The 14293-nt window shown below is 34.5% G+C and overlaps 1 protein-coding gene across 1 annotated transcript in view; it reads right to left on the reverse strand.

Moving 5' to 3' along the window:
* Nucleotides 1-13953, reverse strand: part of LOC146738930 (uncharacterized) — a 32106-nt gene extending 18153 nt beyond the window's left edge. The window contains exons 1-10 of the mRNA XM_085503249.1: nucleotides 13874-13953; nucleotides 11131-11240; nucleotides 9186-9455; nucleotides 7127-7241; nucleotides 6165-6358; nucleotides 5424-5575; nucleotides 4723-4900; nucleotides 2039-2121; nucleotides 1453-1651; nucleotides 378-476 (exon numbers count right to left, since the gene is read on the reverse strand). Of these exons, the coding sequence (XP_085359375.1) occupies nucleotides 378-476; nucleotides 1453-1651; nucleotides 2039-2121; nucleotides 4723-4900; nucleotides 5424-5575; nucleotides 6165-6358; nucleotides 7127-7241; nucleotides 9186-9455; nucleotides 11131-11221 (1381 nt within the window). The 5' untranslated portion in view covers nucleotides 11222-11240; nucleotides 13874-13953. The remainder of the gene's footprint in view (nucleotides 1-377; nucleotides 477-1452; nucleotides 1652-2038; nucleotides 2122-4722; nucleotides 4901-5423; nucleotides 5576-6164; nucleotides 6359-7126; nucleotides 7242-9185; nucleotides 9456-11130; nucleotides 11241-13873) is intronic.
* Nucleotides 13954-14293: the final 340 nt, after the last annotated feature.

Genomic DNA, 14293 nt, shown 5'->3' on the forward strand with positions numbered 1-14293 from the left:
GAATACCTCACTAGCGTATCCCCCATTGTTTTACTTGCTTTATTTTAGTGTCATTTAAAAAAAAAAATCACCATATGTTTCCTGAAAATTTATAAATAACACAAAGTACAATTAAGTCCCAAAACAGGGTAAAACTACCATGACCCTAACATGAACTTCAGATCCACGCCACAACTGACGATCACAGTGACATAAGCTGGGATTTTATATCCCAGCTAATGACAGGTGATTTACCAAATAAGGCCATGTTAAGAAATGACAGGTGACTTACCAAATAAGGCCATGTTAAGGAATGTCAGGTGATTTACCAAATAAGGCCATGTTAATTAAGGAATGACAGGTGATTTACCAAATAAGGCAGTATTACAGATACTTACCAGTCATGTATGGTGGTATTACTAAACTAGCAGGTGGTGATTCTCCAGCACTGTTTTCTGCAGTTATTTGAACTAAGTAATATTCATCTTTATTCAAATCTGAAACCAGACAATACTGAACAATTAGTTTGTATTAATTATGGTGCTTTGATACTTTGTGTAAAAGTATGCTCCTAAACTTCCTACGTGGTTACCACTGTTAGTGAACCCAGCTAGACTGCTCCTATCCAAAACAACAATAAATAAATAATAGTTGTGATAACTACTACTGTAAAAGGAAGGTAAGTTGTTAATAGGATACATGTCTTAATTGAAATGAATATTGTTACCTATCCTTTTTATTGTGACGTTATTTTTTGAAGTCATCAAGAAATTGAATTTCTGGAGATCATCCTGTGTTTCTTGTGAAATTGTAATGTCTTTGTAATGTAATGATTTGTTGGTTTATTAATTTATATTGAGAGAATATGATAACAAAGTGCAGTTCATCATGCAGTACATTTTCAGTAGGTATTTTACTATTGCTAAATTGTAATTACTAGTTCTATACTTTGTTTCAAATTCAACACATCCAAGTATTCTCCAAAATTACAAGAATCTTGAATTTTTTGAAGTCCTCAGTTTGTTTATTTTCTGTTTTATTTTTTCCCCAGAAATTTATGTATTTTTGCTTGATAACTTAGCTTATTTGCTTTATACTTTTTTTAACAGATCAATCTGTTGTTGTAGTGAAAAATCCAGGTTGTTTATCATATCTTGTATTGCAGAAACCATTGTACTCGGTAAATTGGATTTTTTTGTTTAAAATATGCCTTATTTGGGATATTATTAACTAGTAGTTCACTGATCTAAATCCAGTATTTTATAAAATGTGTCTACACATCTACTAAAAGAGGTCGTTTTTTTTTAATTTGGCAATTTTTGATCAATTAATACTAAATAAATATCCAGAGTAACATTATAAGCCAGAAAAACACTAAAGCAGTCAGGCTGGAGCCAAGGTCGCTACATTATCATTTGACAACTAATATTTTCACCCTGCTCAAATGATACAAAACACATAGTGTAGTCCTACCTTCAATAGTATAAGCAGTAATTTGTGGATCAACTTGGATAAACTTGTATCTTTCCATAGTCCTTTCTGTCATGTTAAACCCTTCCAAAGATGATACATGTGTTGTAGACATGTGCTGTATGCCATCAGTGCCATTCAGGATCCATACCCGTACTTTATATTGCAAGATTATGCCATTAGCTTCTTCTGGCTTGAGAGGCTGTTTAAAAAATTGAATTCATTGAGAAAAATGTGTTATATGGAGTAAGAGAATGAGTGACTAGGGAGTAAAGTGAACAGAATGAGTGGCTAGGGAGTATAGTGAACAGAATGAGTGGCTAGGGAGTAAAGTGAACAGAATGAGTGGCTAGGGAGTAATATGAACAGAATGAGTGGCTAGGGAGTAAAGTGAACAGAATGAGTGGCTAGGGAGTAATATGAACAGAATGAGTGGCTAGGGAGTAATATGAACAGAATGAGTGGCTAGGGAGTAAAGTGAGCAGAATGAGTGGCTAAGGAGCAAAGTGAACAAAATAAGTAGTTAGGGAGTAATATGAACAAAATATGTGGCTAGGGGATAAAATATCAAAATAATGTTTGACATTACCTTCCATGTAAGTTTCACTGCTCTCTGTTCACCATTTACTACTTCATCTGGTGCTATCCCAATCTCAATTGTACCAGAGGGGGCTATGTAAAGAAATGTCATGTGATCACAAGATTGCTACATTTGTGACATATTAAAAAAAAACAAAACAAGGACAACAGACAATCAGTCATACTATTATGCTCTGTGTTGACAGCTGAGAGCATTTCAAAAAAAGTAATTGGACCCTGTACTGGGAACTGTCGGCCACTAAAGCCACAATAGCTGTGATATGTAAGATTTTGTTTTTAAATTATAACCACATAAAGATGACCAATTCTGACTGAAATATTGTTTTAGACACAATTGGAAAGGCAAAGTTACACAACACAAGGGTAATGTTGTCACCTCACCATCACCACTCTCGGCTTTCAGTGCCTACATTTTACTAATCACAAAGGATTTGTTTTATTAAAAATAAAAATCAGAGAAAAAACATTTATTAAATATAGCTATTGTCATTTTCATTTTAAATCTGACACACAGGAAACGTTAGTCATACAATTTACGGGGGGGGGGGGGGTTTGTAAAAGGGCAATGGGAGACACGCAACGCATGTGCAATATTAGTGTTGATAAACATTGATTTCCCTTCAATCCAATGCAATGGAAAGATGCGAGTATGAGTTTTGACCTGGATACAAATTGCACTAATTATCACTGGTGACTCCTTCGATACCTTCCAATAACGAGGAAAACACCTAGTCAATGCTTGGTTACCTCTCAGTTTGTAATCGTTGGTCTGCGCAAATTCCCCATCTTTTTTTAGACCCATAATTAGTACATGCGTGGCGCGATAACCACCACCATTCAATTACATATTGATTTATGCAGCAAAATGAGGACAAATGACTTGTATTTTATTTTAACAACATAACTAGCAGCCTGTCGGCTGATATAGCTCCGCTGTTTGTGATGCATGCTCTGAAAGCAATGACTAAGAAGCAATTTAAACTTAATGCTAGCTGCTTTAATATCGCAAGACACCAACTTTCTTGATTTTGTTGCAGAGAATATTTCACTAAAATTAGAGATTTGAAGATATCATCACGAAATTATTACAGAGATTCACCCAAGGTACATACAAATAAAGTTACGAAGCAATCAGACTAGCAGTTTTCAAGTCGAAAATATAATTTTTTACCAAAAATGACAAAAATATTCATCAAAATTAGAGAAATGAAGATATCATCACAAAATGAACATATCTGAGAGAGGTTTACCTAAGGTACCAACATACCAAGTATCAAAGCAGTTGGGCTAGCGGTTTTCAAGGATAAGTCGAAAATAGCATTTTTGACCAAAAATGAATAAAATATTTGCTATAAATAAGACAATTGAACATATCCACACAAAATGAACAAATCTGAAAGAGAACCACCCAAGGTACCTTCCTAGACAGTTTCACAGCTATACAGTTTGTGGATTTTAAGAGGAAGTAGAAAATGTAAAGTTGACGACGACGGACGCCGACGGACAATCAGTAATACTATAAGCTCCGCTCGACTTTATCGACAGTGGAGCTAAAAATGAGTAGTATACCACAACATAACAACAAACAATACCAACGCAGACACACACACACACACAGACAGACAATAACAACAGACTGAAACTTATACCAACCATGGAAGGTACTAACGGAAGGAGTCACGAGGCTTCTTTAGTGGCCACTTAAGCCTCTTAACTGGCTTATTTCCTTTTGTTTCAGCCCAAATTAATCCTGATAAGGACATTGTCTAGCTCATCTTTGATGTCGATGATCGTTTGCGATTGTTTACACAAGTAACAAGTTAGCAGAATATGATATAACCTCGCCGAGTTTTAATGTGACCATAAAATATATGCGCATTATGAAACTGTGGTCATCACACATGCGCACTCGAATTGTTTAGGTGTGAAAGGTCAAAATAGGTATTTCACAACCGGAAATTCAACAGATGAACTTTCGACCTCACAGATTTCACATGTTTTAATTATTAGCAACTGTAACTAGAACAAGATTTCGAGTCTCTACAACAAATATTCCTAAGGACTCCTAAAAAATATTATCACAGAGAAAGTGTCTAGGCATGGCCTTCTTTCGATACTATCTTTTCTGTTGGTGTTCGCCGATGTCCGGTGGTCAAAAATTTTGACAGTTTCGGGCGCCAAACCCATGCACTGACAGTGGTACCATTGAATAATGCAATCCTCACAAGCAATCATTGATTAAGTCTCATTACTATCACAAGTACAAAAATTCACGATATTTCATCAGTTCTTCTTCAATCAATGTTATATCTGACAATTTTCCATTAAAGTTTGCCAAGATCTCCGGAAACATCAGCATTCAAACTAGACACCATTTTCAATATTGTACATGCAAGATTTGACTATCACTTCCGAACATGCTCCAAATAGTACCGAATGCTCAAGATTAGCATAACCCATTGTACGAAGGTGCTAAAAGCTAACAAGAACATTGTTTGTGAACAAACATTGACAAACGATCATAGGGTAAAGCTAAAACAATAGCGTCGTGGCTCCTTTCATTAGTGCCTTCCATGCACCAACGCAGACACATACATGTACATATCAACAGACAGACGACAAAATAAATTAGCTTTCACAAAGATAGTTAATAACAGAAGTAATATTAATTACCAGCTTCATCTGTTCTAGCTGTTATGACATCAGACCATTCACTCCATATTTCAGTCTCATCTCCAGATATCTCTGAATCAACATATTCAGAGATACAGGAAACCCGGAAATAATATTCCGTATATGGCTTTCCATCTGATAATTCATAGTATGTTTGGTCATAATCCTGAAGCACTTCCTAGAAATGAGAATAAAAGGTTCTAGGCATGAATGTCATGACAACACCTCTTGATTGATTTCCTGCCATATTAAAGGAATAAAAACCATTATTACACATTTGTCACCATAAGTTACATTTTGCGGTTTTGCACTTTGTATTTTCATCCTACGCATTGACCTCCACTGCGCGGCGGTCGATACTTCCGCTGTACTGTCTTTGTGTATATTTTTCGGTATCCTTGTAATAACCACATATTATAAGTGACCACATGTCATGGAATTAGGATGTGTCTGGATTTGTGAAAGAAATCCATGTTTTTGTCATATAGATACAGAAAGTATATATCATGCGTTGGTCACATGTCATAGAAGTTTGTGATTCAACTTTGAAAGAAATGGGTGTCTAGTCATAAAGTGACCACATACAATGGTCTATGAGTTGTATGATAGCAACAGATGATCCATATTTTACAGGTTGTCTCTCATTAATGAATAATCTTTGACCATAATGTCTTAGAGTCTATGGTGGTGGTGTTGCATACCTGTTGCCATGAAGATGCTACACTTGAATACTGAACTCTGTAAAATAAGTGGAGCAAGTCGTCCTTCCAGTCTGCTGGCTTCTTCCAAGACCATTTAATGCTTTCACTGGAAGTAGACACAACTTCCACAGACTCTGGAGGATTTGGTATTGCTGTAAATACAACATGACAACACAATACAACAGTTTAATAAAATGTTGTTCTTGAAAGTCCAAAGTATAGTAAATGTTTCATCTTTATAGTTGCTGCAATATAGTTGCGGGCACTTAGCATTGATGCTGTTCGATAATGTTAATAAAACAATTTATTTTATCGTAGAAGATCGTTAGCCTGTGTTAATCAGCGATCACATCCTATTTGGCATAAATATGACGGCCAATTGGATGATATTATACATGCATATAATTACCCAGGATAGAATGTGTTTTGAATGCTTTGTAAATGGATGCATGTCAATGAAAGGAAACCTGAATTAATAGGCAGGCATTGTGCTTCACTGGTAGTGATGAGTGATCCTGAACTGTTTAATTTTTCATTGCTAGAAATTATCATGATTTCAGCATTTTATGATATTTGTGAATGCAAATATTCACAAAATTCATCAACACATCAGAAAAATGTTCTACTATAAAATTGTGTTTCACTGGATCGCAAAATTTATAAAAATTTGACCCAAGTCAGTTTACAGTATACTGGTTACTGTGCACAAAATGAAAGCAGTATGTTATAATAAGTACTCACTTTCGACATCAGGATTAAATGGTATAATTATTTTTGTTGTGCCAAGCTGGTTAGTGAGTACTACTCTCATATGATGTACTGAACCGTGATTTTCGGGAAAATAACATTCACGGTCGTCGCATATACATTGTGGCTCCAACTCTTCGCTGTCAAATGTATCTACGCATTCTCGCCAAAACGAGTCATCTTCAAATCTGAAATAATTAATTGATTGAATTAATTAATAAGCTACAGCGATTAGACAGCAAAAATTAACAGACAGATTCAAACAATGAATGATAAAATTCATTGAGAGAAGCGGATTGATAGATCAGGTTCCATAGCACCAAGAGCCAAATGATTTCCAAGACCTTTCCACACCTTTTCCTAAACTTTCTTGCATCCCCCCCCCAAGGCATTTTGACCCTTAATTCAAGCCATTATCATCACCAAAGCTCATCAAAATTCTGAGGATATGATTGTTCCCTGGAAAAAACAGGCCTTTCTAAAATGAATTAATAACTATGAAGAAATTTAAAGATTTTTTTATTTTTAAAGACAATTCAAAGACAACACAAAGACTTTCCAGACCTCAAAAAATCCAAAGACTTTCAAAAGATTTTCCCAATGCTATGGACCCTGTAGATTCAATTCTAATTGTGGTCTGTGCAACTGTGATATACAGACAGATTAGACTGGTTATAATAGCAGAGTTGTGGACAGCTTTCTGAATGAGTTCCATAGAATATAAGATTGTGCAATGATCACAAAATCGCAAGACTAAAGTCCATAAAAAAAACACATTTTCATTCCAAGCTGGTAGTATTAATTAAATCATAATACTTCCTAGAATTGGACAATAACCTCACTTACACTTATCAACTTGTCTATGGATTCTGTGATATTTCTCATTGCATAATCTTTAATCTAATAAATCTTTGGTTCAAAGTCAGTATTTCGTAAGCATGTACAAGACAACTCACCTTAGTTTCCATGAATAATTATAATCACTCGGTAGATTTGAATTAAATTCATTCCATGTACAGTAGATTTCAATATGATTAGTTGATGTACATCGCATGGTTGCATTGGGTTTCACTGACAAAATAAATTATTTTATTAATTATAAGTAGATTACAGCCGTTCTGAAAATTATTCGGGCAAGTGACTTGCAACTTTGCAAAACACTTGGGTCTTTGCCAATCTAGACTTGTCGGCGCCACTTGATTGACAGGCATGTGTGTGGTTTGGGATTGACTATTTCATAGGGGTTGTCAGCTTGGTGAATTGCAAGTATTATCGAGCATGCGTATAAAACAACCATTTTTTTTTTATATTTATATTGTAATTATTTTCAGTAATTTAAAAAATTGCAAGTTGGGTGTTGCTTAATTTTGTCGAAAAATGTCAACCTCCTCGCTTATTTTAGTCAGTTGTACTTGATACAAAAATGGACTACCGGTAGACATAATAACGGTCGTCATATCCTTGTCATTTTCAAACTACAGTTGAAAAAGTGATTCGCTTAAGAAAGGCACTTTTGATTTGACCAAGTCCATCAAACTGTTATAACCAATTGTTCCATCTGTATATCCCTGACGTACTCTCCCACCTCGGTAAGCAATCTGGATTTGATACATAATGCAACAGTAATGTAAAAACAACTTTTAGTTTGGCTCAAAAGTGTCGCGAAACTGCAGCACATCCAATGTAAGAAACTTTTAAAGCCTTCCCGCCAATGTCAGGTGGACTCAGATGGTTATACCAATTCAAAATAACATTTTGAATGCTTAAACAACATATAACCTGTTAATGTATGATAACCAACGCATGTCGTTTTGAAAACAGCATTTTACCTGCATCTTGCAAGATAATGGAACGATTCCAATTGAGGGCGTGCCAATACAACGGCGCCATCAAGTCTAGATTGGACAAAGACCCCAGTGTTTTGCAAAGTCGCAAGATATATTGCCAACTAACTGTCCGAATAATTCTCAGCACGCCTGTAAAACATTTAATAATTTATATACAGTGAATTTCACGAAGGCACAAATGTTATTTTGCATAACAAATTCATAAATGTTCTGTAAATTCAAAATATCTATAAACACAAATGGCCCATAGAAATAAATCAGTCAATAATGAGTTTCAGAAAACCCACAAATACTCATTAATAATAATATGTTATTAGGAGGATACCGAAAAGTATGAACAAAGACAGTACAGCAGAAGTATCAACCGACGTGCAGCGGAGGTCGATGCGGCTGGGTACTGTTTGAGTGCATACTTTGCAGTATCCTTGTAAGAACCTTATTATTATACATCTTTTCCTCTCAAGGATACATCAAGGAAATGCCGAAATCCAAAAAGTTTAGAACAGAGTCCAACCCTTGGGGCTTGCATGTTTGTTTTAATTATTAGAGAACACTCACACACGGATCACTCCATATTGAGAATTTGCATTTTCTTATATGGTAGGATGAAAATTACGTCACGTTGTAACTTATGACGTTACAGTGACAGATGTAGTGGACATTACCAACAGGTTCTATTGTCAATGAATGCATTTCCTTCAATTCTTAAAACTATACCGACAAGTATGTAAGAAGACAGTACAGCAGAACTAACGACCAACACGCAGTGGAGGTCGATGTGACAACGTACTGTCTGAGTGCATACTTGTCGGCATCGTCTTAATAACCTTATTATTATACATCTTTTCCTCCCATCATGGGAATCCCGAAATACAAAAAGTTTAGAACAGAATCAGCAAACTTTTTTGTGTGGAGTCCAGTCGAACCCTGGTGGCAGCCATGTTTGTTTTTATCATTAAGCGTGTAATCATTCCATATTTGGAATTCGCATTTCCTAATATGGTAGGATGAAAATACCCCATAAATTCCACAAAATTACTGCACGCTGTAACGACAGATGTATTATAATAAACTATATATCGTATTTGCATACAGACATGTAATAATAAATACATAAAAGTAATTTATTTTCAAATCAAAACACTTAATTTATGACATAAATACTTACACCCGACTTTGACATGTGTCTTTGCATAATTACTTTCGTCTGACATCACTTTACATGAGTAGTTACCAGAATGACTCAACTTGGCTTCTTCAATAATAAGTAGCAATGTCTTATTGTCTTTTATATGATACTCCTCTTCTGATATTTTGATTTCATTGAAACACCATGCTAAGTCATTTACTGTATATGGACTAGTAACATTCAATGAACACTCTAGATACAGCTGGGAACCCTTCTCTATCACTGTGTTTTCTAGCGTAATACTCGGCACTATAGAATAAAATAAAACAATAGATTTATTGCACAAGTTATATACTATTTTCATGAAAACAACTTGGAATAAACAAGTTACCAGAATGGCAGAAACACTACACTTTGATGAATCTTTAAGATTAAAATTTCTGCCATTCTACCATATTCATAATACAGGTCTGGATGAACTGACACACACACAGATGGACAGACAGATTGGCGCATACACATGGACACCAATCCATAAGTCGCTTTCAGACTGCATCCAAGCGGGGACTATTAGATTATGACATATGACATAACACAATTCAACAATGTTAAATTATTCTTCAAATGCTCAGTTTATTTTTTCGAAAAAAATCGTACAACAACATCGGCAAATCTCTTCCGTGCTGCATTCAATAACATTAACATATTTAAATGCAATCATGGTAATTTGAACATGTTGACATCATCCACCATTGTGATTGGTTAATTAGCGATTTGACCTATTAGGTCAACTCATGCAAGAGAAAGAACATAGCGAATATCACACAGCATCAAGCGTTCATATGCAACCAGAATCATTTGCTTACGATGAAACTAAGTTGAATTTTATTTGCATTTCATAAAAATTCAACAAATTTAATTTTTTTGTAAGTTATTATAATCACTACTGAGTAATAATCAACAATTGTGAAACGCAGCATGACTGGATTGCGCAACCGTGATCATTTGTTGCTAGGCAGTGCAGTTGTGTTCGTTTTTATTTGAAACTCCGTTTAGAATATACTTTCTTTAGCAATAACATTTTTAAAAAAATTGTATTTGTCGCAAATTGTATCACATGTGATGTGGTTTTTGTTTGCAGAAAAATGACACTGGGTGACATTGTAATGAATTTTTAGGCAGTCTACTTTTCAATTCAGCTAGAAAAAAATGTATCAAAATTAGCTTCTGCAATAGTTTCTTTCGTTTTGGAAGTACCAAATAAAATATTTGATGATCTTTTACTTTTGAACCCCAATTAAGCACCCACCACCATGGTTTTTTTAGATGGGCCAATTTACGACAGAATTCAGTATTTTGACATGACAATTTCCATACATGAATAAAGGATTCACAAGGTGACGGTGTACGTGCAAGCGTCTGTGATATGACCATGTTTGGCAGTATAGTCGCAAAGCGTGTAATAAAATCTTGTTCATTTCTAATTAATTATATAATCAAATATTTCCAAGCACTCAATGACGCTATTGGTTAGAACTATGTTCGATTGACAAACACAGAATGTGATCATTTTCAAGCATTTCACATCTTCCTCGCACATCAATGTACACGTTTATGAAAGTTACATCCTGTTATTTTATAAACCCATGATGTTATATACATGTGTCACATGATATCGTATTTACACATGGAGATGACAGTGATTGATGATGGCAAATTGCCAAATAAGGTTCTGGCAAATCCTCCTAAGCGAAACCAAGCTCAGTATATATAATCGACTTAAACAGTAAAATATTATACTGTAAAATACTGAATTTTAGCTGGAATTTATTTTTGCTGAAAAGACTTTTTGGGTGTTTTGTATAGAATTTATTTTCACTGATTTTTGACAAGTTGAATGTAAAATATAGGGAAATAGGTATATTCAGCGAAAATTAATTCCAAGTGAAAATAAAGTATTTTACAGTACACTGAATTCACTTACCTGCGTGAACACATGGTAAACTGTACCAACATAACAACATACATACACTGGTCAACAGAGACATATACCAACTATGCAGTGTGTATGCCATATTGTCTTCTACGGTAGTTCTATAGAAAGACAACAAAGATCTCAATAATTTATACTTCAGCAATTTCATTTTGCTTTCTAGATACATGTAGTTGATAATTGCATAACCAGATACTTGATAGTTGAACTTGATATCAATCCAGCGACTCAAGAAATCATAAACAGTACACCTAACAAAATTTGCACAAAATGTCTATAGTGTTATAATATGGCAAACGTGATGTAATTGAATTGTAAAGCATGTTGTTACTTTGCTGGAATAAGTATTTATTACTATGGAAACAAAACTCACATTGACCACTCAGGTCTAAGAAAAAATTTCACATTATAAAAAAAAATCTAGTGGGTATGTATATCCAGTGTCCTATCGATTCCTGTTCAAATAGCTGTATACATATAAGTATACTGAACTGTGCTTCTGTTTTGGCTGCAGTGTTATTTCTTGTTGCATTGCTAATTCTGGCATTTAGGCAAAAATTAATGAGAAATTTTGCTATTTACTTTAAACCATGTTTTTTGATACCAATAAATGACCAAAAAATCTATAGTAAAAATAGAGCAGTCATGGAAAACTTTTTCAACATGATCTCTTGAAAACTAAACACTGTACAAGATGTATTATATGTGAAAGGAAACAATTTCATGTAATTGCAGATGAAAGCAACAACCATCTTATATGTATTGATGTTAGTGTGGATAAAAGAGATGGGACTTTCGGGCAATATCACATATTATGAGGTTATTATGAGGATACTGCAAAGTATGCACGAAGTCAGTACAGCTGGAGTATCGACCAACACACAGCAGAGGTCGATGCGCCTGCATACTGTCCGACGAAAACTAAATATCACATACTAACAACTTCAACAGACAAGAAAGAATGAACACGATTCATATTGTATTTTGTATATATTTCCTTTGATCTACATAGACAACCAGTCTAAAAAACTAGTTGCCGACTTAAAAATACGGTTGTCCAATTTACTTTAATCCCTGCGCACATTACAAAACAAACTACTGTAAAGGGGGTAATTATTCACTGGGTTTTAATTTAGCTTATTTCGCTGACTGGAAAAATGCGCTAAATTAAAACACAGTGAATAAGTAAAATTTACCATAGAACACATTATCTAAATGACGAAACCGTGAATTTAAAACCCACTAAATATGCCTGAAATGGTAAATCAGTGAAATTTAAACCCAATGAAAATTAGTCATTTTACAGTATATAAGACTGTTCATTGCTATGACGACGATGAATACCTTAATCTATGAGATCCTTCGGTAATGAAATGAATGAATAAAATTTAGTTCACACAAAAAAGCAAACAACATTAAATATGTAAATAATACACGTAATAAATAATATAACATTTTTTTGTTGTTGATGTTTTTTTGTTGGGGATTACAGATATAATTCCTCAGGACTTGTCAGGGTACAAACCCATTTAATCAAACGCGACAATTCGGGGGGGCGTAGAAAATTTCAAATTATTAAATCAGACATGGAATTTCAGTTTGCACCTTTGTATTCACATGTACACATGTATATTGGTTATTTATTTGGAGCACCAAAGCCATCTATGACTATCAACAAATTTCTAATATCTGTGCAATGTAGTGGTGCGTGTAAGCTGAATATGGTTTATCTTTTGATGCATAAATTTTGTAACAATGACAATTTTTCAGGGTTCCTAGTGACTTTCGCAAAATTATGTCAAATCCCCAAACTTTGCAAATTCCTAGCAGTGAAATTTAAACAATAATATTATTACCATTGTTATTAATATTATTATTTTTATTGCAGTTCATTGGACAATATATGTTAGAAATGGTGGAAATATGAAAATAATAGTGTTGATTATATTTGCACAGCTGTCTTCAATCATCAGTAAAATGAGCCAGAACGGCTTACACTGCCAAGACTTATGCGGAATTATTATTTTTTGTGTGATCTTGGTACAGAAATCGACAGAAACTCACAGAATACTTGTGAATTTCTGTTTTTGAGTGAAATAACCTTAGTGATAGAAAAATGGTAAATAATGTATTCCCAACATAGAAAATAGAAAATTTTATTTTTTACATTTACTGAATTCACCACGAGGAAAGACAAACAATTATTGCGAAACATCTAGTGCACAAATAATAAAAATATAAATAAATAAAATATAAATAAATAAATCTTTTCAATCTTATCGTGTTTTCCCTCGGAAGTCACTGTCAAAGTGACGAATATCAGTGCGGATATTAACACCTTCATGATATACATTCATGAAGAGATGGAACAACGACAACAACTCGTCTACCGCATGTTCTGGGACCTACACTGTCTAGATTGCTATAGCACGGTTGATACAGCGGTGGGATACCTCCGAAGCCTAAAACGAGACTGAATTCGAATTTCAGTATGGCCAAGAGGTTATAGCGACATGCCAAGATGGCGATTTGTACTACTTGTTGTGTAGTAACCATAATGAGAGAACCCATGATGATAGACGTTTGATCGTTTGGTACAAGAGATGCAACACCGGCCCCCAGACTAAACAAGTATTCTCCGAACTCTAGTCGATCACTCGAACCAGTCTCATACGGAACCAACAAATGTAAAAGACCTCAACAAACTAAAGAAAATAAATCAAATTTAACTTACCATTCGAGCTTTTTATAAAACTGTTCCAAAATCAACCATTTTGACTCTGAGTAACCTATGGGTGCGCCTCTTTCCAAGAAATCCATTCTGTTATTTCCGATGACGTAAAAACGTGGACATAAATATTTAGTATATTTGCCACAGAGGGCGCACTTTGCATCGAGGTAGTCTGTGACGTTTTATTTTGAGTCATGGGACTATTATGTGAAATATTTCGTGTCCTGAATTTGCGCGAATTACAAAAAATGTGGACTGCAATGATTTTCAACGCGCATATGCATATTTCACATATGCTCTCAAGTTACAACTACAGATAATTACTGTGCATGGACAATTGGGCAAATACTTTTTGGATTTATTTATTAAAACTCGACCTTTCTCATCATTTGAACTTTTCAAAACATTTAAAAATTCTTGCCT

The sequence above is a fragment of the Saccoglossus kowalevskii genome, chromosome 9, assembly GCF_978046115.1.
Source record: "Saccoglossus kowalevskii chromosome 9, keSacKowa6.1, whole genome shotgun sequence".
In the NCBI taxonomy this organism is placed as follows: domain Eukaryota; kingdom Metazoa; phylum Hemichordata; class Enteropneusta; family Harrimaniidae; genus Saccoglossus; species Saccoglossus kowalevskii.